The sequence below is a fragment of the Cheilinus undulatus genome, linkage group 8 (assembly GCF_018320785.1).
Source record: "Cheilinus undulatus linkage group 8, ASM1832078v1, whole genome shotgun sequence".
Lineage (NCBI taxonomy): Eukaryota > Metazoa > Chordata > Actinopteri > Labriformes > Labridae > Cheilinus > Cheilinus undulatus.
The window spans coordinates 26,428,307-26,452,577 of NC_054872.1; the positions used below are offsets into that span (position 1 = coordinate 26,428,307).

The 24,271-nt window shown below is 39.6% G+C and overlaps 1 protein-coding gene across 1 annotated transcript in view; it reads right to left on the minus strand.

Annotated features, from left to right (window-relative positions):
* Positions 1-49: 49 nt before the first annotated feature.
* zmp:0000001114 (suppressor of tumorigenicity 14 protein homolog) overlaps positions 50-24,271 on the minus strand; it is a 38,011-nt gene continuing 13,789 nt past the window's right edge. The window contains exons 2-19 of the mRNA XM_041793071.1: positions 23,390-23,537; positions 22,600-22,757; positions 20,152-20,222; positions 19,650-19,822; positions 16,721-16,756; positions 15,975-16,203; positions 14,607-14,746; positions 14,363-14,466; positions 13,869-13,978; positions 12,312-12,442; positions 11,716-11,820; positions 6,431-6,538; positions 5,964-6,077; positions 5,305-5,424; positions 4,618-4,798; positions 3,537-3,805; positions 2,831-2,967; positions 50-2,683 (exon numbers count right to left, since the gene is read on the minus strand). Of these exons, the coding sequence (XP_041649005.1) occupies positions 2,522-2,683; positions 2,831-2,967; positions 3,537-3,805; positions 4,618-4,798; positions 5,305-5,424; positions 5,964-6,077; positions 6,431-6,538; positions 11,716-11,820; positions 12,312-12,442; positions 13,869-13,978; positions 14,363-14,466; positions 14,607-14,746; positions 15,975-16,203; positions 16,721-16,756; positions 19,650-19,822; positions 20,152-20,222; positions 22,600-22,757; positions 23,390-23,537 (2,496 nt within the window). The 3' untranslated portion in view covers positions 50-2,521. The remainder of the gene's footprint in view (positions 2,684-2,830; positions 2,968-3,536; positions 3,806-4,617; positions 4,799-5,304; positions 5,425-5,963; positions 6,078-6,430; positions 6,539-11,715; positions 11,821-12,311; positions 12,443-13,868; positions 13,979-14,362; positions 14,467-14,606; positions 14,747-15,974; positions 16,204-16,720; positions 16,757-19,649; positions 19,823-20,151; positions 20,223-22,599; positions 22,758-23,389; positions 23,538-24,271) is intronic.

Below are 24,271 nucleotides of genomic sequence, written 5' to 3' on the forward strand. Positions count from 1 at the left end.
CAGAGACAAATAATACAGGTGATGCAATTAGGAAATAAGGAATCTGATGACAGATGTTTATTATCACAACTCTTTCAGGTAAAAACAGAATACAAGACAATAAAAAAAAAACATCCACAATCCAAACAGTTTTAGAGTAAAATGCTTGTGAATATATTAATAGATATAGCCTTTCAATGCTTTTCAGATATACACATTTACACCTGATTATTTTCACTGTATACCTCCAATAACTGAGCAAAAAGAACAAAATCTTATTTTTCCACCCAAATGAATAATACTTAGTAGAATCTTTGGTCTGTTTTTCAAGATAAAAACATTTTTGTTAATTTAGGGATTTAGAGTAACAAAGCATCCAATCAAAACTCAGATTTAAAAGTTGATGGAGTCAGTCGTGCAAACTCAAAAGGGTATAAGAAGTCATTGCATATGTCTGGCGGCTTGTGAAAACCCCCTTCAGGTGTGTGTGACTGAAGACCCCAATCACCCTGAGCTAATCCTCGTCCTCTGCCTCCCCTCCTGAATATAACATTTTGGCAAATCACTCACACAGCAGCCAAGGCCAGTCAGCATGTGTAAATATGTAATAGCAATACTGATCAAGGACCCCGGTTGAGATCAACAACAACTTAAAAACAACTTCAGCATCAGTACAGTCTCAGACTCAGATCCATCTTCAGGCACCACACTGGAGTCTCTGCCTACAAATCTAGTGTACTTAGCATCACTGCTGGCCATTTTCCAAAGCAACTAGTGGGCTTTTACATTGATTAGTGCTTTTTCTACCTTCCAGGCTGCATTTGGTTTTCATTCATTTTAGTATGTTATTAAAATACCCTCTTTTTAATCTTAATTTCCACTCTCAGAAATGTTGATGTCCCTACAAGTTGATGTTTTCACTTAATAACTGATAAATAAACAAGACTGGTGGCTGCCTGGCAGATAGATAAAAACTTTAATCAATCTAAAGATCTGAAGCAGTGATTATCAACTGGTGGCCTGGGGGCCATGTTAGGCCCCTAAATCTCCACATCCAGCCCCCAAAAGATGATTAAAGTGTGGATCCGTTTCTGTGTCTTTTAATCTCTGCAGTTATCAAATCAACCCCAGAATAATCAAGAATGCAAGGGTGCAATAGTTTTATCAGGAATGGCTGAACATTTGATCTGATTTTTACAGAAAGCCACCAGTCAGCCATTATTAGTAGATATCAGGCTTAATAAACACATAATTAGTCCATAATCAGTCCAGATTAAATCTGAAGTTTTCTGTGTCATCTTTTCACTTCAGGCTCTTGGAGAGTGCAATTTTCCTGCCCAAGAGTCAAAACAAAACATGTTTCCTGCATGTTTTCCATCTATTAGGGCACACAATACAATGTCAAACAGCAATGGACATTCTGACAGTAATATGTCAGTAAAGTATTTTAACTTATAGGTGGCTGCTGTATAGGTGTTAGTGCTGATCTCACCGTTAATGCCTTAAAAGTGACTTGATGTTTGATCTACAATGTAAAGTAGTCCTTGGTAATGTTGGGGTGTTGTGAAGCTAATGTAAAGCTAAGTGTAAGAAATCCCACACTTCAAGCTATGTACAGCATAAGCAAAGTGCAACATTCACTGCAGCCCATGGCACCTGTTCAGAATAAACAAAATAAAGGCTTCTGACACACTCACACTGGGGCTTATTGCCCCATACTTTGCTGAAGAATGTTTGTACCCCCTCCCCAGTCCTTGCTGGCCTGCATTCATATTGTTCAGCCCCAATCGAGCCTGTGCACTGATATGCCATCATGTTGCAATATGATGCACAGCCTACATGCATGGTCTCAAACAGTTGGTACATTCAGGAAATACACAAACAACATGGCAGTAACTTGACTCCTTTTGTGGCTTATTTTTAGTCATTTTGGTCAGGTACGGCCATCTAACACTCTGGCAATGTTAAAAGAGGAATGGTACTATTGTTAATATCATTTCTACATTACTCACCTGTGATTGTTTACAAAGGTGAAGGAAGTATACTGATTGCCACACACTAGCCAAACAAACTGAACTTTGGGGGTTGAATGCGCTTCAGTGCAGTGCAGACTGCCCAGTGTGAGTGTGCCCTTAAAATAATCCTAAAAAACTGTAAAAGACTACACAGATCCTGCATCAATATTTCTATAAAAAATTAGAGATAATTCCCTGATAATACATATTTCATAAATTGTACTAAGGTTATGCTACTTAATGAAACATAATGGGGTAAAAAACATGTATTTCAAAGGCAATAAAAAATTGAGTTGGTGTTTTTACATGTAAGGGTATGTGTGTGAAAATGAGTTTGATTGGTTTGAAGGGAGTTGGCAACTAAATAAAGTGCTTCCACACCAGTATCCGAGTCATACAGCAGTCCCCTCTGTCTGCTGATAAATGACTCACTTTGGGAAACTTGTCCAGGTTAAGACTCCAATGTTTCATCTTCAGCATGTTTATAATGTTGCTCTCCATCCTTTTCTAAACTATACATTCCTCCTTTAAATCCCAGTCTCCTTCTTGATCCACCCTATCAGTTTGGTGACACGTGAGTAGACACCGGGCTTGTTCCGACGTGCGCAGCCTTCGCCCCAGCTCACAATGCCGGCCTGGAACCACTTCCCACTCTCCTCGAAACACACCAGGGGCCCGCCGGAGTCTCCCTGGTGATGATGGGAAGTGGAGGATGGTTAATAGACTGGGTTTTGATGTGATAGCGTGATAATTATGAGGGTGTGACAGCCTATATGTGGTGAAGAAGATCTCTATAACCCTGGTCTTTGGCTGGAGAACATGTAGCATAGCCTCACCTGGCATGCGTCGACTCCTCCAGCCAAGAAGCCGCTGCAGAGCATCCTGGAGGTGACTTGGCCTTCGGTGACAACGTTACACACCGTGTCGTTGATGATTTTCACAGACGCCTTCTGCAACAGCCGTGCTGCCTGACCTGCGAGAGCAAGACAAAGGGGTCAGCGCTCCACCACATGACCCCTGTGTTCGTCACCAACATCAAAGGTGTTAATGGGTTGGATTAGAGTTAGCTAATGAAGGTTTAAGAGACTTCCCAGGAGAGCTGACGTCTGTCTTGATATATGGGTATGAAAGCAGGCTTAATGGAATAGAGCAGATTAGAAAAAGATGAGAGGAGAAAAAAAGAAGGGAGGGTTGAGCAGAAGAGAAGTGTGTCATGATGGGAGAGATAAAGAAATGGGAGGGACATTAAAGAAAAGGAAGAAGACAGGATGAAGTGAGAAAGAGATGAAGGGAAGAAGAAAGACGCAGCCAGTGAAAAAGATAAAGGACTGAGATGAATAGCTAATTGTGAGAAGGATGGGGGAGGAGTGGGATGTCTTGATTTTGATGTTAGCAGGGTATGCGGAAAAGAAAAACACAGTTGGAGAGTGGGTCACCAGTAATTGAGGAATAACAGCATAAATATTCAAAATTAGTCCAATAATCAGTTACAGCGAGGAACAAAACAAAACAGGATACTATAGTTCTACTCCAGCATAATACCTCCTTCTCGGAGTGCACCCCAGCCTGTGACCCAGCAGGACATGCCTGCAGGGAAGACGTGGGAGGATGAGGGGAGGCAGATGGGCTGGATGGTGTTGGTGAACTCCAGCGGCTCACTGAGCTCCAGCAGTGCCACATCATAGTCAAAGGTCATGATGTTGTAATCCGGGTGGGAGATGATCTTCTTCAATGAGCGGCGTTGTACGTCATCCTGCTTGTACTGGTCCTGCATACCGCTGTAGGACTGCCAGTTGGATGGAACATGGTTCCTGTGGTAGGATCAGAGGGGAAAGGTTACACACTAGCACCAGGATAAGAGGCTGCAGTGTCATGACCATGCACCCAGTATAATGCAATCTAAAGCAAACTGGCCTGAAGCATATGCAACTTAAAGATAGGAGTTTTAAAAGCTGCTTAACACAACACCTTCTCCCAAAGTCACTTGCACACTCAAAATTTTATGCAACAAAGGTAGGATTGCCACACTGTAATTCTGCTGAATTGCATTTAATTTCATTATATTGTTTAAAACCCTGTTCAAAAACATGCTAAATTGCACATTATTTATGATGATCAATGAGTGTAAAGAAAACCTCTTTAGAGGCTTGAATATCCAATCTAGAAAATGCCTACAAATTAAATTATGGTGTTGTGTAAAGCAAATATCTAAAGCAACTGCAAGTCTTGGAAAATGCACACACTCCCTGGCTAACAGCATGGTAAGTGCTCCACCTACAGTCCAGTTTAAGAACTACAGCCTCATGCTTTTCATGGATGAGATGTAAATTTAGCCCCCCAAGGTTTTTCCGAATTAACTGCATCATCAGGGGCTAATTTTCAGACTTTGCAATTTGTATATAAATGGTCCTCTGTTGTGCACAGTTCTACTATTCTCCACAGAAAGTGCATGAGAGTGTTGCATAATGAGATCTAATAAAATGTTAAATAACGTGATGAATAATAACAGTTTGGAGGGAAACAATAACAGTTCATATGAGAAGGACAGGTTAGGTTTTGTTTACAGAGAAGTCCAGCTCTGTGCATGTGCATGAGCACTGTGGATGCTTTAGCTGGGACTCACGATGGGCTGCTGGTGACAAAACAGTGTGCTGCAGATAGGAGCCACCTCTCTGATATGATGGAGGCTCCACAGGTGTGTCCATAGGTCAAGAAGTGAAGGCTGACCTGCCACGGCCACTCCCCCAGCTCAGCATTCTGCCCTCCTACGATGCGATTCAGCTTGTAGGGCCTGGTGCCACAGCCTGACATTAAAAAACAGAAAACATAATTGAAGAGGAGGAGCACTGGATTGTAGGTTTAAAATACCAGCTGAGACTGGCAGGAATGATCAGAGAAAGAAAATCTGAAGTTAGATAAAGCTGACTTGAAGGCATCATGATGTCGGCCTTGGTTTTGAGTGCTACTACTGCTTTTTGGAATCCTAATAAGGCACACTGCCATATTAGCTGATCAAAAAAAAAGAAAAGAAAAAAAGGGAAAAACGCACAGACACACCCTGAGGCTGAAATGGAAAAAAAATAAAAACTTCAGAGATGACAAGAGCTGCTTTCAAAGAAGAATGAAATAAATAAAGCAGTAAAGGCCTGGGGCTCTTTTCTAACAGACAGCCCAACACGCAGCTCAACCAGCTCTTCTGTAATCTATTTGAATGGCACTGAAAAGATTAGATCCACTTTCTGCTGTTTGAGACAAAATGTAAAGGCTTAAATTTGTAAGGCAGAGTAAAGATGGAGAAAAAATTACTTGCCACAGTTTTCCTCATCTGAGTTATCAGAGCAGTCGTTGATGCGGTCACATTCTGCGTTCACCTTGTTGACACATTCTTTGTTCTTACACTGGAAGCTGAAGTCGGAGCAGATACCCGGAGCTATGGCGGGGCAGAGACAGGTCCCAAAGTCAAAACACACATAGCACGTATATTTCAATCAAAGCGTTAGAGCGATGCTAAGCTGAAGCGGTAAAAAGACTAAGCAATCAGCGAAGCTTCAAAGTGAGCTTTGAATGCACAATGCAAAGTGATTGAGGAGCAGATTGCATTGATTGGGGGTATTGATTGGGGTGGAGGTCTAATATCCCTCTTTATTCACAGAAGTGAAAATCAAGAGGAAATGCAAGAGTGCACTGTGGATGTGTGTGTATGTCTGTGTGTGACTGAGTGAGTGAGCGAAAAAAACTGAGAGTGAAGTACAGAGTAGGATGAAATGATACAAGAATATTAGCAGTGAAAATGGCTTTATGTTAAAAATTAAGTCTTTACTGTAGCATTTAACTGTTACCTAACTCTTTACTGAGCAGCAGATGAAGGTTAATTGCTTAAAGGTTTGTGTAACATGCTTTTGAATCACTCTAACAGTGTTTTCTTCAATTGGCTGAGTGGCTGGGAAGAGAATAAGAGCAGCCACTTACAGGTTTTACAATTGGCTTCATCGCTCCCGTCTTCGCAGTCCTTCTTGGTGTCACACACAACATCCTGGGGCAGACAAGTACCGTCACCACAGCGCCATTCATTCTCCTCACAACCTGGAGATGACAAAACAAAGTCTTGAGGAAATAATATTCTAAAAAGTCTAAAAAGTCAGATAAGGAAAGGACACACTAATAACTTTCAGGAAGACATAAGCAGTGCAGCCATGGTGGCATCTGTTGCCCTTCTTCTTGTGTGTATTACACATTATTGAGCATCTGGATGGATGCAGATTAAATTGTGCGAGGCCTCAAACAAACTCCATTACTGACACAATAATGACTGCACAGCCCAGGAGTCAGTGACCAGAGCATTAGCAGTGATGTGCCTTTAATGTTAGCACAATTAGCCTAGCATTAGATAGGGGGTTGTGCCCCCTAAAGAGCGCTTAAAGACAAAAACCACTTACTGCATTGTTCCTCATCACTGCCGTCACCACAGTCATTGACCCGGTCACACATCCAGATTCTGGGTTTGCACAGGCCATTCTTGCAGCCAAACTGGTCATCCTCGCACTCTGAGGTAACAGAAAAGCCATACACAAGAAACACATACATGTAAGAACACCTCATATTCTGCAATAATAATCACTAGATATGTAACCAAAGGTTAATTGCTTTCTTGTCTACAGTAAAAGAAAAGATAGGTACTAGGTAGTAGTTGCAGAGTCTATGTTAGGCTAGCAATCTTAGCTTCCATAGCATACAAGCCTGACTTATAAAAAGACAGTGGCCTGCAAATTTTTGGAAATGTGCTAATTTGTTTTTATTGTGAGAAAAGAATGATGCAATTCTAAAGCTCAAATTAAATGACAATCTAGTTAGCTTAGCCTAACACAACAAAACTAGGGATGCACGATATTATTGGCCTGATATCAGTGTCAGCAGATATCAGCTAAGGAGGGCAAATATCATTATCAGCAGATATTTACATCCAATATTTTGGCCATGACTATCTGCATGTATCAACTGTAAAATCTGGCGCTATATAACAATAAATTAGTGGAGTTTAACGCTGGACCAACAGACCTATGTATGCTAAGATCTTTTTCTTTATTCTTCACCATTCTTTAAATTTTAAGTGTGTTTTAAAAAAAAATGCTTTGTTTCATCCTCAAACCTTAAATTGTGTTCAAAGGACTGAATTTTTAGTTATGTAAAATATATCTAAATATCGGTATCAGCTAAAATGAATCCGTAAATATCAGCATATTGGATATTCACAAAAATCCAATATCGTGCATCCCTAAACAAAACTGCAAATGTGGCTCAAAAAATGGAAATGGCTTTATAGAATGACTATAAAATGATAACTTTTTTTTTTTTTAAAGCAAAGAGTTCATTGAGAGATTTGATACTCTCAAGACTGGAGACAAGATTAGTTGGCTTAGCTTAGCGAAAGGACTGGCAATCATAAATGGATGACTGCAGTATAAAGTATCACAAATAATATAAAATAGAACTCATTTGCCTTATTTTCAAGAACTCAGACAAGAATGATACTGATCTCATGTTCAGAGAGGAAATATGAAAACAGTTAGCTTAACATAAAAACTAGAAACAGCAAGCCTGTCTCATACAAAGCAAAGACAGTAGCGTTTGAAAAAAAAAAATAGAATACATTTGAGGGACCACACATTTTTTTTTTCAACTGCCAAAAGTAAAAGGACAATGTTACTCCTACCTCTAATTTCAAGTCCAGGGATCAAATTTGAGGATAGTTAGCTTAGCTAAACAACAACAACAGGACTGAAACCTATTACCTGCTCTTTTTGAAGGTAGCAAACTTGGAAAGTTCCATTAAGAGCAATATACATTTTTACATTTTCAGCCTGTGACCCCCAAAATAAAGGTGCTAGAGACTAGGAAACCCCACTGTACCTGAAGGTGATTGAACACAACCATGCACAATCAAGGATAGTCATGTGGAGACAAAACCGCCAAAAAAGGGAGATAAAAGGGAGAGTTTTCTGGGACCCAGCCAAAGTGGGGGCCCATGGAGATAAGCAAAATCATGGTCAATTGTAAAGTTAAGCTGTGATAACCATATTTTATATCTAACCTGAATAATAACCAATCCTATCAAAGCAACAAATAGGTTGTTTTTATTCATTTGTGCCATAGAATTAAAGATGTAAATCCATTTTCTTAAAAATAGAACTAAAATGAGTGAAAATTGTTAAAATAGGTTAAAAATGGCAAAGATTGGTGAAGACAGTGGTGAAATAGGATTTCAAAAGTAGGAAAATGGGTTAGAAGTGGCAAAAATGAGATAAAAGTGGGGAAAGAAAATAAGCAAAAATGGCAAAAATGGGGTTAAGCAGCAAAACCAGCATTATGTGGTTAAAGGGGATTTAAAAATGGGTTAATCTGGCAAAAATGGGCTAACTGAGACAGGAAAACAGGCAGAAATGGGTTTAACTGGCAAAAATGAGCATAACAATTTGTGTAATGTGATTAAAATTGGCAAAGATGGGCAAAAAAGTGGTAAAAAGGAGTTTATAGTCAACAGAGGCAATAACAAGTGGAAAGTGGCAAGATATGTCTATAGGTGCCAATAACAGGCAGAGCTTAAAAATGTCAAAAACTTTATAAATGTGGGCAAAAAACATAAGCTAAAACAGCAAAAAATGGGTTGAAGTGGCAAAAAAAATTGGGCATAATGTGGTTAAAGGGATTAAAAAATGGGTATGATCTTGCACAGTGGGAAAAAGTGGTTTAAAGTGCCAAAAATGGGTCAACTGAGGCAGACAAATAGGCAGAAATGGGTTAAATGACCATAACAATTAGTGAAATGTGGTTAAAATGGGCAAAAAAAGTGGTAAATAGGGGTTAATAGTGGCAATAATGGGTCAATGGAGGGAATATTAAGTGGAAAGTGGCAAGAATTGGTTTAGAAGTGGCAAAAACAGGCAGAAAATGGGGGGGGGGGCTGTTTGAAATTGAAAGTTATGTGTTAAAATTGGCAAGAAGTGGAAAAAAAACTAGTCAAAATTGTGCAAGAAAAAATGAAGTGGAAAATAATAGTGGCAAAATTTGGTGGTACAAGTGGTTTAAAAGTGGCACAAATACTAGTACAAATACTTTCAACATTAGAACCCAAAAATAGTTTGACTTTTTAGCTTCAAAATGAGAGAACTGTTATTCAGGACACTAACACGAAAGCTACTAATAAAACACTCAACATTGATATCATCAACAAATCCACAGGGAGGGTCCATTCTCTGGGTTTGTCTGGGGACCAGCCAAATCTGTGTGCAGCCTTTTTTCCGTTTTCTTTTTTCTTTTTTGACTTCAATTTCAGCATAAATCCACCAAATTACCATGTTTTTATTTTACATTTAACTATTTTTTGCATATATTTTCATAAAAAATGGTAAAATAAACAATTTGAAATAATTCCAAAAGGGTCCCCACCCCCACGTTAAGAACCACTGATCTAAAGGAGGGTCTGTTTGAGGTTAGGGTAAGGGTTAGGATATGGAAAGTAGAAAACCTGATTACACAACCTTTAATAAAGTCAAGTAAACAGTCTGCTTGCAGGAAAAAAGCTTGTCCTCCTTAAGAACAATCTAATGCAGCAGGCATAGCAACATGTTGCTCTGTTAGCTGCATTAGCTATGTAGATAACGTAGCTGTCGTAGCTAAAGTTAAACTCACAAACCAGATATGTAAGCTATGAGCTACATTTTCTATGTAGCTATATTAGCTTTAGCTGCCTTTGCTAAACCTGTTTCTAAAGCTAGCTACATTGGCTTATGTAATAATGTTAATAACGTAGCTGAGCTGCATTAGCTTTAGGTAAAGCTAAAGATGCCAAAGCTAAAGAAGCTTCTTTTGTGTAACAACTTGTAAAATGGGTCAATAAAAAATTAAATTCCAGATTAGATGTCAGATCTTTTTCCCTGTTTTATTATTAAATGTTTCTTAGTCTGTAATGTTAGAAATGTGGTTATTTCATGAATGTAGCTGCCAGACTCTGTTTATGAAAAAGTTTAATTAAAAAAGAAACATCTCATACATTGTACCAGCAAATTACGACACTTCTGTTCTGAAAGAGACAGCATCTCAGATGAACAGTCTGTGAGAGTGGTTGTCAGAGACAGTCTGCAGCCAGACCCGTTTCTCAGAAGACTGTCTTGTGGGTTAGGGGGAAGAGCGCTTGGGGGGACAATCCTGGTCGAATGCTTCACCTGAACTGTAATGCAGTTTCCCACCACTAGTAGCCACTGTCGCTTTTCTTAAAGACTCCTGCCTTGCTGCCACAATGCTCTTTAACGCAATGTAAACAACTGCTGACTCATAATATCATTAGCAATGGTAGAAACAGCCCAATTTAGCACTATTTTGATCTAGAAAATGGTGATGAAGTCGTCCAGAGGCTGTGTCAGATTATACACTCACATATACTTGAAGCACTGAGTGATGATATTCAAGACAGGATTGAGGATTGAAAGCCAGTGGTGCTATCATTGCTAACATTAGCCACATGGTGTGGATTTGTTTTACCGTTGCAGTGTGAAGTTGGTTTACAGCTCTGGTTCCCAAAGTGGAGGTCATGAGATGCTTTCCAGAAAAACAAAGAAAAACTTAATATGGTTCAAAATTATACACTGTATTATTTATTTAAAAAATGTTGTTAAAATGACTTCAAAATAAAATAATAAAAACAGTTTAAAATAAAAAAAGTTATCAAGTGACATTTGTGATTAAATGTAAGCAAAAGTTATAAAAACAACCAAAAAAAAGTTTTGTACAGGATACTTTGTGCGACATCGTGCACTTTATCTCCCTCAAAGAGGGTGGGGGTCCCTGGTCTCTGACGCTGTTTTTTAGGGGTTACAGAACTAAAAGTTTGGGAACTCCTGGTTTACAGTGTGTTTACTTGACTCCAGACTTGCCAGCTAAATGCAATTATAATTCGTGTTTAATTGGATTCACCTCGGAACATCAGTGGACTGAAATCTATACTAATGCCTCTATATGACCTGCAATAGCAGACATAAGTGACAAGAGTTACTAAAACTGTATAAACATATCTAATGTCTGTTGCCCCTGCCTGTAGGTGTAAGATGAGACGATTAATGGCCTAAAAGAGAGACTAGGTTTGCATTTTCCATGGCAAAGATTTACATTTAAGATGCACTTTATTGGCAAAGAAAGCAAGATGAGATACTTTTTTGTCAGAAAGCTGTCCCTATACATAGGTTACAGGAAAAAATCACTAAATAAATGGGTTATATTTCTTTGTCCGCAGGGGATGCTCACAAGACAAACCAAAAGTTTCTGCCATTACAAACTTCCTGAAGCCTGGCAAGCTCAAAATAAAAATAAGACTCCAAAGAAACCACTGCACCTGGCCAAGAAACAGTCTGTCACATTAACGTCTATGAATAGCACACTCTTTGTATTAACTCATGAGGTTTTGTTACCTTTGCTGAAGCCAAGCTAACTGTTCCATAAAGACTGCTTCCAGTCTTTATGCTAGGCTAACTGGCTGCTAGCCATAGCCTTGTATTTAACAGGCTAAGTAATGAGGGTGGTATTGATCTTAACATTCACCTCTTGGCAAGAAGGAGAGTAAGAGTATAAGCCAAAGTGTCTAACTACTCTTTCAAAGCAGCGGGGTAGGAAGAACGAGGTATTCAGATCGGAAGAAAGACAGAAAATGTGCAGATGTGTCAGAGGAACTTACTGCACTTCATCTCGTCACTCATATCCCCACAGTCGTTCCAGCCATCACACCTCAAGTCTTTGGCAATGCAGATGCCAGAAGCACAGGCAAACTCATTGGGGCAAGCTGCTCGAAAAATCAAAAAAAGAGGAAAGACACACCATGATGAGAAATTGAGCGAGAGGGAGTGACAGTATATGTTTGCAGCATCCATCAAGTTGCCAATGCTTGTCCCTGTTGATCAGAGTAATTATAAATCTATTTTGCTCAAACTAGGAGGCTACACAAAGAGTGGAGGGTATTGAGAGTGGAGTGCTCCTGACTGACACTGGCAAAAAAAACACCAAAAAAAAAAAACCCAATAAACAAGCTCTCTGGTGATTAGTCTAGCTCTTGAGTTTCACGGCTGTAGTTTCTAAGCCTCTGTCGCTAAACAGCTCTATTTGACAATCTATTTGACTGTCAGTCAGCTACTGCCTTGCCATCTCTCAGATGACAGGGCCCCTCCTCTGCTCTGTAATGGCAGGATATAAGTGTCACTGTCATGGCAAAACATTTCAAGCCAGTCTTGCTTAATATCAAGCAAATCTGGGTTCAAAACAAGAGTTTTAACTCACGGTTTTGAGGATCAAAGGCGCTGTACTCTGCACTGAAGCCTTTGTCCGTGTAAGACTCATCGGAGTGAAAGTACACCTCAAGGATGTTGGTTTTACTGGTATGGGACAAAGAGGATACTTCTCCACAAAACCTGGGGCACAAAACCAACATCAAGAAGAATTACAGGCTTGTTAACAAGGCTATTTAAATCCTTACTTTTTTTTTGCAAAAAAAAAAAGACTTTTAGCTGTTTTCCATCAATCTGCTGTTTGCAGTTCCTTGATTCAACAATATTTTTTGAATATTCTTTCAGGTATAGTATTTCACAGAAAGTTGAAAAATAACTTAACACCCACTCCACAAATACTTCTATATACTCTAATGTCAATATCAATGGAAATTATTACAACTTACATGTAATATAGAATTCATTCAGAAAGTATTCAGAGCCCCTTCACTTTCTAAATTTTGTTATGTTGCAGCCTGAAGTCACAGCTGAAAAAATCTTTTTATTCTTGGTAATCTACACTCAGCACTGTAGCAATACTTAAAAATTTAGCTCAGGCTCCACCCATTTCACTCTGTCTTTGCTGAGATGTTCAACAGCTTGAGTCCACATGTGGTAAATTAAATTGATTGGACATGATTTGGAAAGGCACACACATCTCTATAGAATGCCTCACAGCTGACAATGAATATCAGAGCAAAAACCAAGCTATGATGTCAAAGGAACTGCCTGCAGAGCTCAGAGACAGGATCTTTTCAAGGCACAGAACTGGGGAAAGTTAAAAAAAAATCAGCTGCACTCTAGGTTACCAAGAGCACAGTGGCCTCCATAATTCTCAAACGGAGGAAGTTTAGCACAATGAGGACTCTTCCAAGGGCTGGTCATCTGGCCATCTGAGCAATCAGGGTAAAAGGGCCTTGATAAGAAAGGTGACCAAGAACCTGATGGTCACTCTGACTGAGCTTCAGAAAAAGTTGGGAAAAAGTTCCAAAAGGACAACAACCACTGCAGAGTGATGGGCTTATGGCAGAGTGGCTGCCTCTGCCTCTGCATTTGATCCTGTTATGATCAAAAGAGACGGTGCACAAATCAGACAAAAAGGTGCGTGCAAAAATAACTGCAACACAACCATGAAGTACAAGCTTCATGCTTGATGCTTTGACCTTATGGCTTGGTTTTGCTCTGAAATACATTGTCAGCTGCAAGACCTTCTAAGGAGAGGTTTGAGCCTTCCCAAATCATGTCCAATCAATTCAATTTACCACAGGTGGGCTAAATTTCAAGGTTCTGAATAGGTATGTCGATGTGATATTGCATTTTCTAAAATAAATTTGCAAACTTTCTCATAATGTGGGAAGTGTGTGGATTAATGAGAAAAAAAATGAATGATTTCAACTGTAGCATCAGGCTACAGCATGACAGAATTGAAAACAAAGTGGAGGGGGTCTGAATACTTTCTGAATACTTTCTGAATGCACTGTATATTACATATGTGCTGTGATGATTGATTAATACCACAGATTGCTCAAGCCATCATTTAAGGTGTTGTTTTAATGTGTTACTGTCATACTTGCGGTCCTCAATCTGCACAAAGTCTTTGTTACACTCTCTGATGTCCACCCCGGGCTCCTTCATACGAAACATGGTGAACTTCACCCGCACCTTTTTCCCAGCAGGGACCTGCAGCACAGACAAAGTCCTGATTGGTTCATTACAACCCTATTTACCATGCATGTCACTTCTCCACCCACATATCGAGACATGTGTCTGTAGTTCACGTAAATGCAGGCAAACAAGCTGCAACCCACCCAAACAGACTATAGGCATTGACACACACACAAACACACACCAGCATAAAACTCCAACACACTAAACACTGCAGCACAGCTAGAGCTGCGGCAGCAACAGCGCTCTGACAGATGAAGATAGAAGAGGTACTGAACAGCTTGGCTTCTACAGTGCTGCCTCAGCATTCCTCTCATGGCAGGCTAAGGATGGAGGAGGAGGAGGATGGAGGGATTTCAGGTGGAGGAGGGGGAAAGAGAGAGGAGCAGTGATGCAAACCTTGATGGTCCACTTGCAGTCCACAGCAGGAGGATAAAAGCTGGGGTGAAGAGGGGAGGTGAAGACTCCTTGGCTTTTAGACAACTCACCACCGCAGGTTTTGACTGTAAACAAAACATATTGCCACATTTTAGTTTGTAATGTATAAAGTACAAATACAAGTATACTAATCTTTAGTGTTTTGGATGATGCTAAATATTACAGTCAGGTAACTGATGGAAAGTGATGCTCAGGTCATTGATACCTTTAGACTTTGGGATGGCTTTATAGTTCGCTGAGAACCCAGGCCTCTGCACCTCACTGTCAGTGATCAGGTTAATCAGCATGATATTTCCAGATGAAGACACTTCCAGAGGGTTGGAGGGTGGTCTCTGACCACACTTCCTGTTATGATCAAAAGAGACGGTGCACAAATCAGACAAAAAGGTGGGTGCAAAAATAACTGCAACACAACCATGAAGTACAAGCTTCATGCTTGATGCTTTTACTGAATGTAGATATGCTTTCTCTAAGGATGAGCTACACAGGGCACTCATATAAAGCTGTTATTCCCTTTAGTCAGGAGCACTAAAACATCCATTCAGCAAACAAGTTTGAAATGCTTTAAGAAAAAAATGTTTGAGAAGAAATCAATAGATAAGCAGTGAGAGGCAGAGAAAGAGATAAATAAGCAGAGATGTGCCAGCGCTGGGTAGAAATTGCTTAGGCAGAGTTTCAAAGTCAAAGATTAGGTACATTAGCAAAAAGTTTCAGCACCGCTGGCGGCAAAGCAATGGAGGTGTGAATGACGCTGCAAGAGCAGCAATACATCTACCTCCAGTAGAATAATGTCATTACAGAGTATTATATTATGGCTCTCATAAACCCCATGTCACCTTGGATAAAGCGGATCGCTCAATAGCTTTATAAAAATTTTATGCATCACTTGGTAACTCATATTTGTTTGGCAATGGTTTCTGAGTTTAAAATTGCCTGCAGCTACAACTGATTGTAGCATCAGGAGCCTGTAGTATCAGAATTTCAGCTCTCCCCCATAGACTCAGTGCAATTACACACAGTGGTGCAGCAGGATTCAGGTTGGCACCCATCACACATTTGAAAGGAGAGGTCTTTTTGAGCCAACTCAATCTCACTGAGGTCTCAAAAGTTAACAATAAAATAGGACATGCAGCACTAAAGGCTTCAGGGCCAAAAAAGAGAGAAAAAAAGCAAAAAAGTTGTTATCACAAATCCAGTGAAAGGAATCAAGTGAAAAATGTTTTCCACCCACATTCAAACAGCTTTTAGTCCTTAATCCCTTAGCAACATTTCAGTCAAATACAAAGTAAATCCTTGTAGTCTTCCTCGAGAAATAGACAGAACTACGTTCCCCCTCTCTTTATCCTGAAGGCTAAACAAATGAGACAAATGTTTTGAAGCCCTATCAGGTAAACCCTGCTACCAAGGTCTAAGGCAATGTTATTTGAGCCACATTATAATGTAGCCTCCTATTACAGTAAAATGTGCTAATTATTTTAAATAATTTCTCTTAAGGGAATTAGTTCTAAGATAGCAACAGTATGTCTCAGTGCCAAGGACATTGTTCCTACCCTGTCAGACATTCATGACTTACTCCGTGATGGCCTGAGAATCATCTGGACTCAAAGAGTCATAGATGGAGACAAAATCATCAGAGCAGTCATCCTCAACGTTGAAGAAAGGGAAAGTGACAAATATGGCATTGTCGACTGAAGTTCGAATCTGCCATTGGCATCGAGATTTGGCAGGGTAAGCTTTGGGGTAGCCCGGTGATTCAAAGGTCTTTGTCTTATCTTCAGCCTCCAGGCGGAAGAAACACTCCTCTGGAAATAAAAACAGTTCAGTGAGTATGATCATGTGGCTACAGCTTTTTGAAAGAATCTGATTTAGGTTACAAATTAGGTTACAAATCTGATTACAAATATGCATAGTATCTTTCCTGGTTTTCCTCAAAAATCCATTTGAAATCATGAAAAGCTGAGATTTTCCACTACAAACAACCTATTAAAACACTTTGCAATCAAAAGTTTGTCCATCCCTTATGCTATAGCTGTATATAGTGACTGATTAATGTCAGAATAGCACATCTACTATGGTAATGTAATGTAGTCTAATCATCCCAGTGTTGTAAATCTCCAGACAGAGTGAAAGAAAAGTGTCTGGCACAGTCAGTGACTGACTGGCTCCGGCCTGATACAGGGTTCTCAATCTCTGACTGGAGCAGCACATGTACAGGACAGGCTGAAGCAGCCATTCGTTACTGACTGGCAGGAGGGTGTGCATTTAGCCAGCTGGAAAATTACAACTGCGAGTGATTGAAATGGGACACGCCATACTCACTGGCTCTGGGGTTCCTGGCCATGCGAGGATCTGTGGCTGTAGACAGAGAGAAAGGGGAAACAGGAGAAAAGGTAAGAATGGGTCACTAACGTTGGGATGCTGATAGAATTTGATGCATGAGCCCAAAATATTTGGGTTGCACATTTTCTGTCCCATTTCCCCGCGGTTAAGGGAACTGGTGATGGTGTGTAGCTCTTTCTGCTTCATCTCACCTTGCCCTACAGCAGCAAACCATACATCTCTGTCTAACTATCTGGGACAGCAACATCAAATCATACCCACAGAAATCATTTTAAAGAGCACCAAAACCACTGAGTCACAGGGGCCAGTGCTTGGCTGGTGGCCAGGATGTGGACAAATGCAATGTGAATGCTGAGAAGACAGAAAAGAAGAAAAATGGCTGTCTCAAGCCCGGCCAGAGCCCAGCTAATATCATTAGAGGGTCCAAACAACATAAAATCTGCAATCTCAGATGCAGCACAAGCAGAGCAGTCTGGCTTATCTGTTATCATCTTATCAGCAACTCAGAGCAGGCTTCTATAACACAAATAGAAAGCATACACAATACCAAGACTGATAGGAGGTGACATCGAACATATTCACAAGGCTGCCATTTTCCTAGATGTCAGGCTCAGGGTGGGGAAATCAAATTTGGCAAAATCATACCGCTGTGCTCTAGGTCATATAAATTAAGGGACTGTGACAAAGTGTTGTCATGTCACAGCTTGTGTATTGAGCAGCAGCTGAAAACAATAAACAGTACAATTCTGGAGGTAAATATTTAGTTAAAGCAACATATTATATGAACCATTAGCTATACTAGCTAACAGTCCTGCTCACAAAATAGTCTGGGCCCCAGCAAATGGGCCCTCCCCAGTTGTGATTTATTAATATCAATGCACGTGTGTTGAATCAGAAGCATTGGTGCTAGTGTCCAGGCCAACAGTTGCTTCATTTTGGAGCAAAAATGTGAACCAAGCTGTGCAAAATTGAAGAATTTAGCAAAATTGCAGTGTTCAGATGTGCAAACCTTACTGAGAACTATGCAGACTCAGTGATGTGATTGTAGCCAAAGGTGCGTCTGACAAATATTGACTTGAATGTGTTTAATATTTGTGCACGTATTTTACATTACATATCTTTATCTTATTGGCATTACTGGGTAGAAATCAGTTTTCACTTTGACATTTTAATGTTTTTTTGTAATGAAAAGAGCCCTATCATAGTGAAAATGACTGATTTATAAAATCAATAAAAGGGTAAAACATCGAAGGGGGTAAAAACTTTTTACAGGCAACGTACTTACTATTAACAAGAACTTTATATGTCCCCTCATAAAAAATACAACTATCCCTTAATATAGAGGCAGCTGTGGCATTGTAAACATGTAATCCCCATCTATTTTAGCTTGGATCTCAAAAAAGATCTTTAAAATCTTAACAGATGTTTAAAATGTGAAACACAGGATCAAAAATCAGGGACGCAGCAATAAATCAGTTTAACATCAGTGTCGGCTGATAACTAACCTGGCATGCCAGATGGATGTGTGAAACACATCCATCTGGTAAATCTCTCATTCTCGTTTGGGAAAGGGCAGAGGCTTTGAAAAAACTTGAAGGGTGATTGGATGAAAGTTTTATCTGTCACATCTTTACGGGCCAATCAGAGCAACATAACACATGACATAGCCGTTACTGAGGAGTAAACTCCATACAGAACTGCATAACATGAACCATGGCAACTGTAGACATGTCCGTACATGACTTTTGTCGTTTTTGAAAAGAAAACAACTCAATGCTGTTCTTTGTTCTTCTTTCAATGAAGAAATGTCATCAATTTCTGATAAAACTGACGCTTTAGTAGCATCCACGCTAAGCTCTTCTGCCATATCTGCACCGGCCTCTTGTTGCTTACGTCACAGCTCCGCCGCGCCTCAAAGTACTACCCCTCAATGCTGATTGGTCCTGTCACTTTCTAACCGGGCCCAAACGGTTCAGACGGGAGCTTTGCAAGATGGATTTGCCAGTGAGAAACATGGAAACAGGCGTATCCATCTGCTTTGCAAGGTTAGCTGATATCAGCCCTGTTCACAAAAATCTGCCACTGGCAAACAGTGTGGTATGAACAAATATCAGTTACCTGTGTTTATATGTTGTAGTGAGAGTCTACACCAAAAGAAGTAATGGATAAAGCATTACCAATTACCAACTAAACTGTTGCCTTAAACACAGGTGTTTGTCCTAATTTTCACAATCTATGTCACAAATAAAAACTAGAAAAAAACTCGGAGAGCGCAGACCTCCGCCATTAGCCCTATCTCCCAATAGTCAAGAATCCTTTAAAAAAATCCTGGATACAAACAGTGATCTGGATCACTCCCAAATCTAATCAGTTCTTCCTTATGCCATTTCTGACATTTCCTGAAAATGTCATCAAAATCTGTCCATAACTTTTTGAGTTATGTTGCTAAAAACTAACAAACCCTACCGATCACATAACCTCCTTGGCGGAGGTAATAATAATAAAATTGTTTTGTTTGCAGTGTATGGAGAGCAATGGTGTGACCAAAGTGTCAAAATAAATAAACTTATTCATATTCTAAATTTCATCCAGGAACAACCAGAGTCCTGATTCTCAAACCTGGTAAACCTCTTGTGGTTAAACATGACTTCACAGTTAGCAAACATGGCAGATGACAGAAGTGAAAGAACTGGCAGTAGTATTTGGACTACTTTCTAACACTTCTTCTTTTTGTTTTTGAAAAATAAAGTAAAGCATATCTATCTTTCATGAATTGAAATTGAATAGGCCTTGGTGTTCTCCCTATCAGGTTGGCTCACACCTGTCAGACATTACACCAAAGAAATTATCTTGAAGTATGTAGCCCCAGTAAGTGTCACCCGCCCACCCCTCTCCTACAGGTACCTACCTGAGGCAGTGATCTCGGTGATTCTGACAGTTTTAGGGCCTCCTGTGCTGCGCTGGGCTTTTATGCCATTTTCAAGTGTCTCCAACACTCGCTCCTCAGAGATCTCTGGCACAATCTCAAGGTCTTCAACTGGAATATCAAACTGGGACCAGTAGTAGGCTACCACACCCTCACTGGGGCAAGAAGAAATGAGAGAGAGAGGGAGAAGGTGCAAAAAAAATGAGACTTATGAGTTGAGTATGAGAAAAACTGAAAAATCAGAGGAACAGTCCACACAGGCTGTGGAAAAATAGAGCTTTACTAATGACTGAGTAGTAGGTACACAAATTAAATGGTCACAAGTCAACAACCTCACCCAACCTTTAGTTTAAGTACTACGAATCCAACAAACTTCTAACTTTGAGTGCTTCAAGATTAAAACTTTCCCATCATACAAGTTTTGGTATGCAGTTTCTTTTCCACATTGGCTTCAAAAAGAAGAAGAGCTGAATATCAAGACCACCTGAATGCACTGACGACAGACTTGGTGTAGTATTTAGTGAGGAGATCATCTTTCTTGAGGTTTTCCCCCAGCTGTGAAGAGAAAATGTATGTTTTTACTGAAAGGAACATGTACAAGATTTGTGCTTGTCTGCCTAAAGACAAAGTATAAAATTAGCATGTTAACATAAAAACTGCCTTCCATGAAAAGCACACTACAACAGGATTCTCAATTAGCTGTCTGGCCTTCAGCTGTAAAAGGCTGCAAATTGTTTCAGACAAGGCAAAAGTCATACTCTGTGGTCTTAAATGAAGGCTAATGCTATATTTTATGCATGTGAAGTGTTATCTATCTGTAGAGTGAGTGCTTGCTGAGAAAAGAATATAGAAAAAAGACTGCAGGGGATGAGCAGGTTTCATTTGTATGGTTTGGTCATAAAGGCAGAAAATGGCATGGTTGTTGACAGGACAAAGTGGCTGATTATTATAAAATAAAACACCAGGAACTGTTAAAAATGGCCACTTATACAGTTTGTCATCAATAGCAGATATGCCACCACTCTAGTTAAATCATCTGTCTTGTCATCAAACTTAAGAGGTGCAGATGAGATAGATACTCATAGACAGTTCAAAGGCTTCTATAAGTGCAACCTTGGCTTCCTAGCAGTGCCACAGACTGATTGCCATATATGCCGTAATTCATGCAACAAGAGCTCCAACCAACAAATGTGTGCATAAATGAGCATAATTTAAGTCAGCATTTCTGTATTATAAATCCTTTTTCATACGTTTTTTTTTTGTGATATTCTAATATTTCGAGATAGTGGCTTTATAATTTTTTTGTGAGCTGTAGGCCATAATCATCAAGATTAAACCACATTAAGTCTTGAAATGTTTCAACTTGTATGAGATGAATCAAGAATATATGGAAGTTTCACTTCTTGAATTAAATCCCCATTAAATTGCATTTTTTTCCAATTTTTGAAACAATTTTCCCCATATTTGCGACTTCTTCTTTATACTTTATCCCATTTTTGCTACTTTTAGCCCATTTTACCAATTCTTTTTTATCCTTTAATTTATTCAATTTCGCCACTTCTTGTTGTTACTGTTATCTCATTTCTGACATTTTTGCCTATTTTGCCACTTCTTTTTGATACTTTTATTTGACCCATTTTTACCACTTTGTGCCCCTTTTGCCAGTATTTTTCCTTTGTTTGCCCATTTTCTTTCTGGTGCTGTGATCCTATTTTGGCCAGTCTTTGCTCATTTTCCCATGGTCACTTTTAACCAATTTTGGCTGATTTGCCTATTTTGCCACTTCTTTCTGACACTTTTATCCTATTTTTGCCATTTTTCCACCATTTTGCCACTTTATTTTTGGTATTTAAATCCAATTTTTGCTGCTTTCTGCCCATTTTAACAGTCATTATCAGTCAGTTATATTTCACAAAGACAACCCAAGCAAATAGAAAATGCAGTGTTTGAATGAATACTTTTTCATGGCACTGTATTTGTGTACATTCTGGCCTTGTTATGAAGTCTGATATTACTTTCATAATTGTTTACATCAGTGTGCCCATCCACAATGTCAACATCACCAATAAAAAGGTCATTTTGTTTTAAGAGAAGGGGTTCATATTTCTGAAAGGCTAAATTGCACTACAGCATAAATGAAATTCCTTTTTTTGTTGTTGCTTTGTGGATATTAGTCAGAATATATCATTGTCATGCTCAACTTTTCAATGGACCATGATTTTGCTGACCTCCATAGGCTTCTAATTTGGTAGGGCCCCAGAAAGCTCTCCCCCTTTTCCCCCCTTATTGTCAGCCTTGTTGGTACTAATAATGTTAACAGTACTGAAACATCTCTGCATTACTGTAGCATCATATATTGTAGCCATACTTCATATTTCATACAGTGCATGTCACATAAACAGTGACCTATCTTTGAAAGTGATCCTCAAAAGCTATCCTTTTTGTTGTATGAAAGTGCAAACCTAGAACATCATAAAGCCTACCCTACCCCTCCATTTATCTAGTCATCTCATATTCCAGTCAACCACTTACACTCTAATCCTCACCTAACACCCTCACTTCAGTAGCTTTTCACTGAGAAAGTGCTTGCTTGATGGTGTTTGAGTGAATGCTTTTTTGCTATCAAAACATGCTCCTAAGTGGTGCTACAAACAGCTCCACTGCCTCCAATAATAGGAGATGCTGTTGAGGGAATTACTGAGGGAATGTGCGGCGTTTTATTCCACCCACGCAAATGTGCCTTCAGCAGTTTCTGTGCACGAGGAGGAGCAGTTTTTAAAAAAACGGCATTTCCACGGTGCCAAACATCCACTACTAATCCTCAGTGAGTGAAAGGAACCGGATGTAATACTCTGCTCAAAATAGTTGGCAGTTAACAATGCAGAAAGGGAGTAAGAATAGGAAAGTCATGTCTTTTGGGTGTCAAACTCACAATTGCCTCCAGGTCATCTGCCAAGGCCTCAAATTCCTTGCTGTTGGTTTTCTCCAGCTTCTCGTTATATGGCACATTAGGCAACTTCATGTGTCCACTGAAGACCAGGGTTGATGGTTCAAGCAGCTTACTTAAGGTGGATTCCTCAGTAGATTTAACTTGGAGGAGAGAGGCAGATGAGACTTCAGTGTTTGATCAACAAAATGCTGTATGATAGCTGCCTTTGATGAAAGAGAAGACTCTGGGTTTTAAACAGGCCTCGGAGCACTATTTAAAAGTTGTGAAGTGTGATCTCGCACTGAGAAGACAGTTTGGCTCTCAGAGCAATTAAAACAGCCAGTTGAATCAAGGGGCTGTTTATCAAGACTTCAGAGGCCTTTTTATCAGACGTACGAAGAAGCTGTGCCATGGACTCTGTGACATTTTTCTCCGATGCATTATTAAAAGGAGAATGTCAGAGCTGTCAAATAGGCTAACACTAATGGGAAATTACAAAGTCCAAACAAGCCACTCTTCCACTTTAATATCAAAGAGCTGTGCTTTAACAACAAGTGGGAATGATCCACTTTACAGTTTTCTGATGTGATGCCCAGCCTGGCAGTCACTGCTCTCAGAAATGTAAATATTCAAAGCTTCGTATTCAATTCTATGAGGAATAACCTTGATTATGAAAAAATTTTTATATTTCATATTCTTTACATAACATTTTCACAAACAAAAAAATATAAAAGTACTAAACCCATTAATCTTGCAACTCCACCATTAATGACAGAGTTTCAACTATACTTACAGAGGAAGAGCCAAATAAGAAATGCCGCTAAAGCTGCGAGGATAAGAAGAGCTGCAAGAACCCCAACCACAACGGCAATCGTCTTCTTTGACGACTTCTTCTCTTTGTTGGTTAAGAAGTCAATCTGCTCTTGACGGCCATTATGACCCTGAGGCAGAAAAAAACAGAGAAACATAGTCAGCAAACATAAAGAAACAAACTTTGATTAGAGTGTGCACAATGAGGCATGCACAAGATTCCATCTTAAGACAAACATCAATAACAGTTACAAATCTGGAGACACTGCCTGGAGGCTGCAAGTCTCCACAGTTGTATGAATCTACTTTAAATCCATCAGTTTCCTATAGACTGACATTTTAAGTGTTGCCAGTTGGCAACAAGATATGGTTAGGGAGAATAAAATGCATTTTATCTTAAATTTAAAAGAGAATATTACCTAAAAAAACTAAGAGAACCAGAAACATTCATCTGTTTCTCTCAGAGCATGCTATTGATAGCAGACCCAGTCCCAAACAAACAAATGAGAAAATAGAAAAAGAATTTAAAAACCAACAATATTGTAGGGTTTTTTTTCTGCCATAGCCACTTAAATCCAACAGATTGGATGGCGTGGTGGTTGGGTCAGAGCCAGGGCCTCCTCTGACAAAAGTGAGGCCCCAAGCAGACTCTGGTAGACACGAAGCCCACTACACCGTGACCGTTGTCTCCCTAGCAAACTCAATCAGCATCACAACAATGACAATAAATAAACAATACAAAGTTTTGAAACTTGTAGTTTGGCCTGATAGATGTAAAAGGGGCAATTCAGAGTTACAGTTTAGTCATTAAAAACAACCACACATAAACTACTATCACAGACTCGTGTCTTTCAGCAAAACTAAC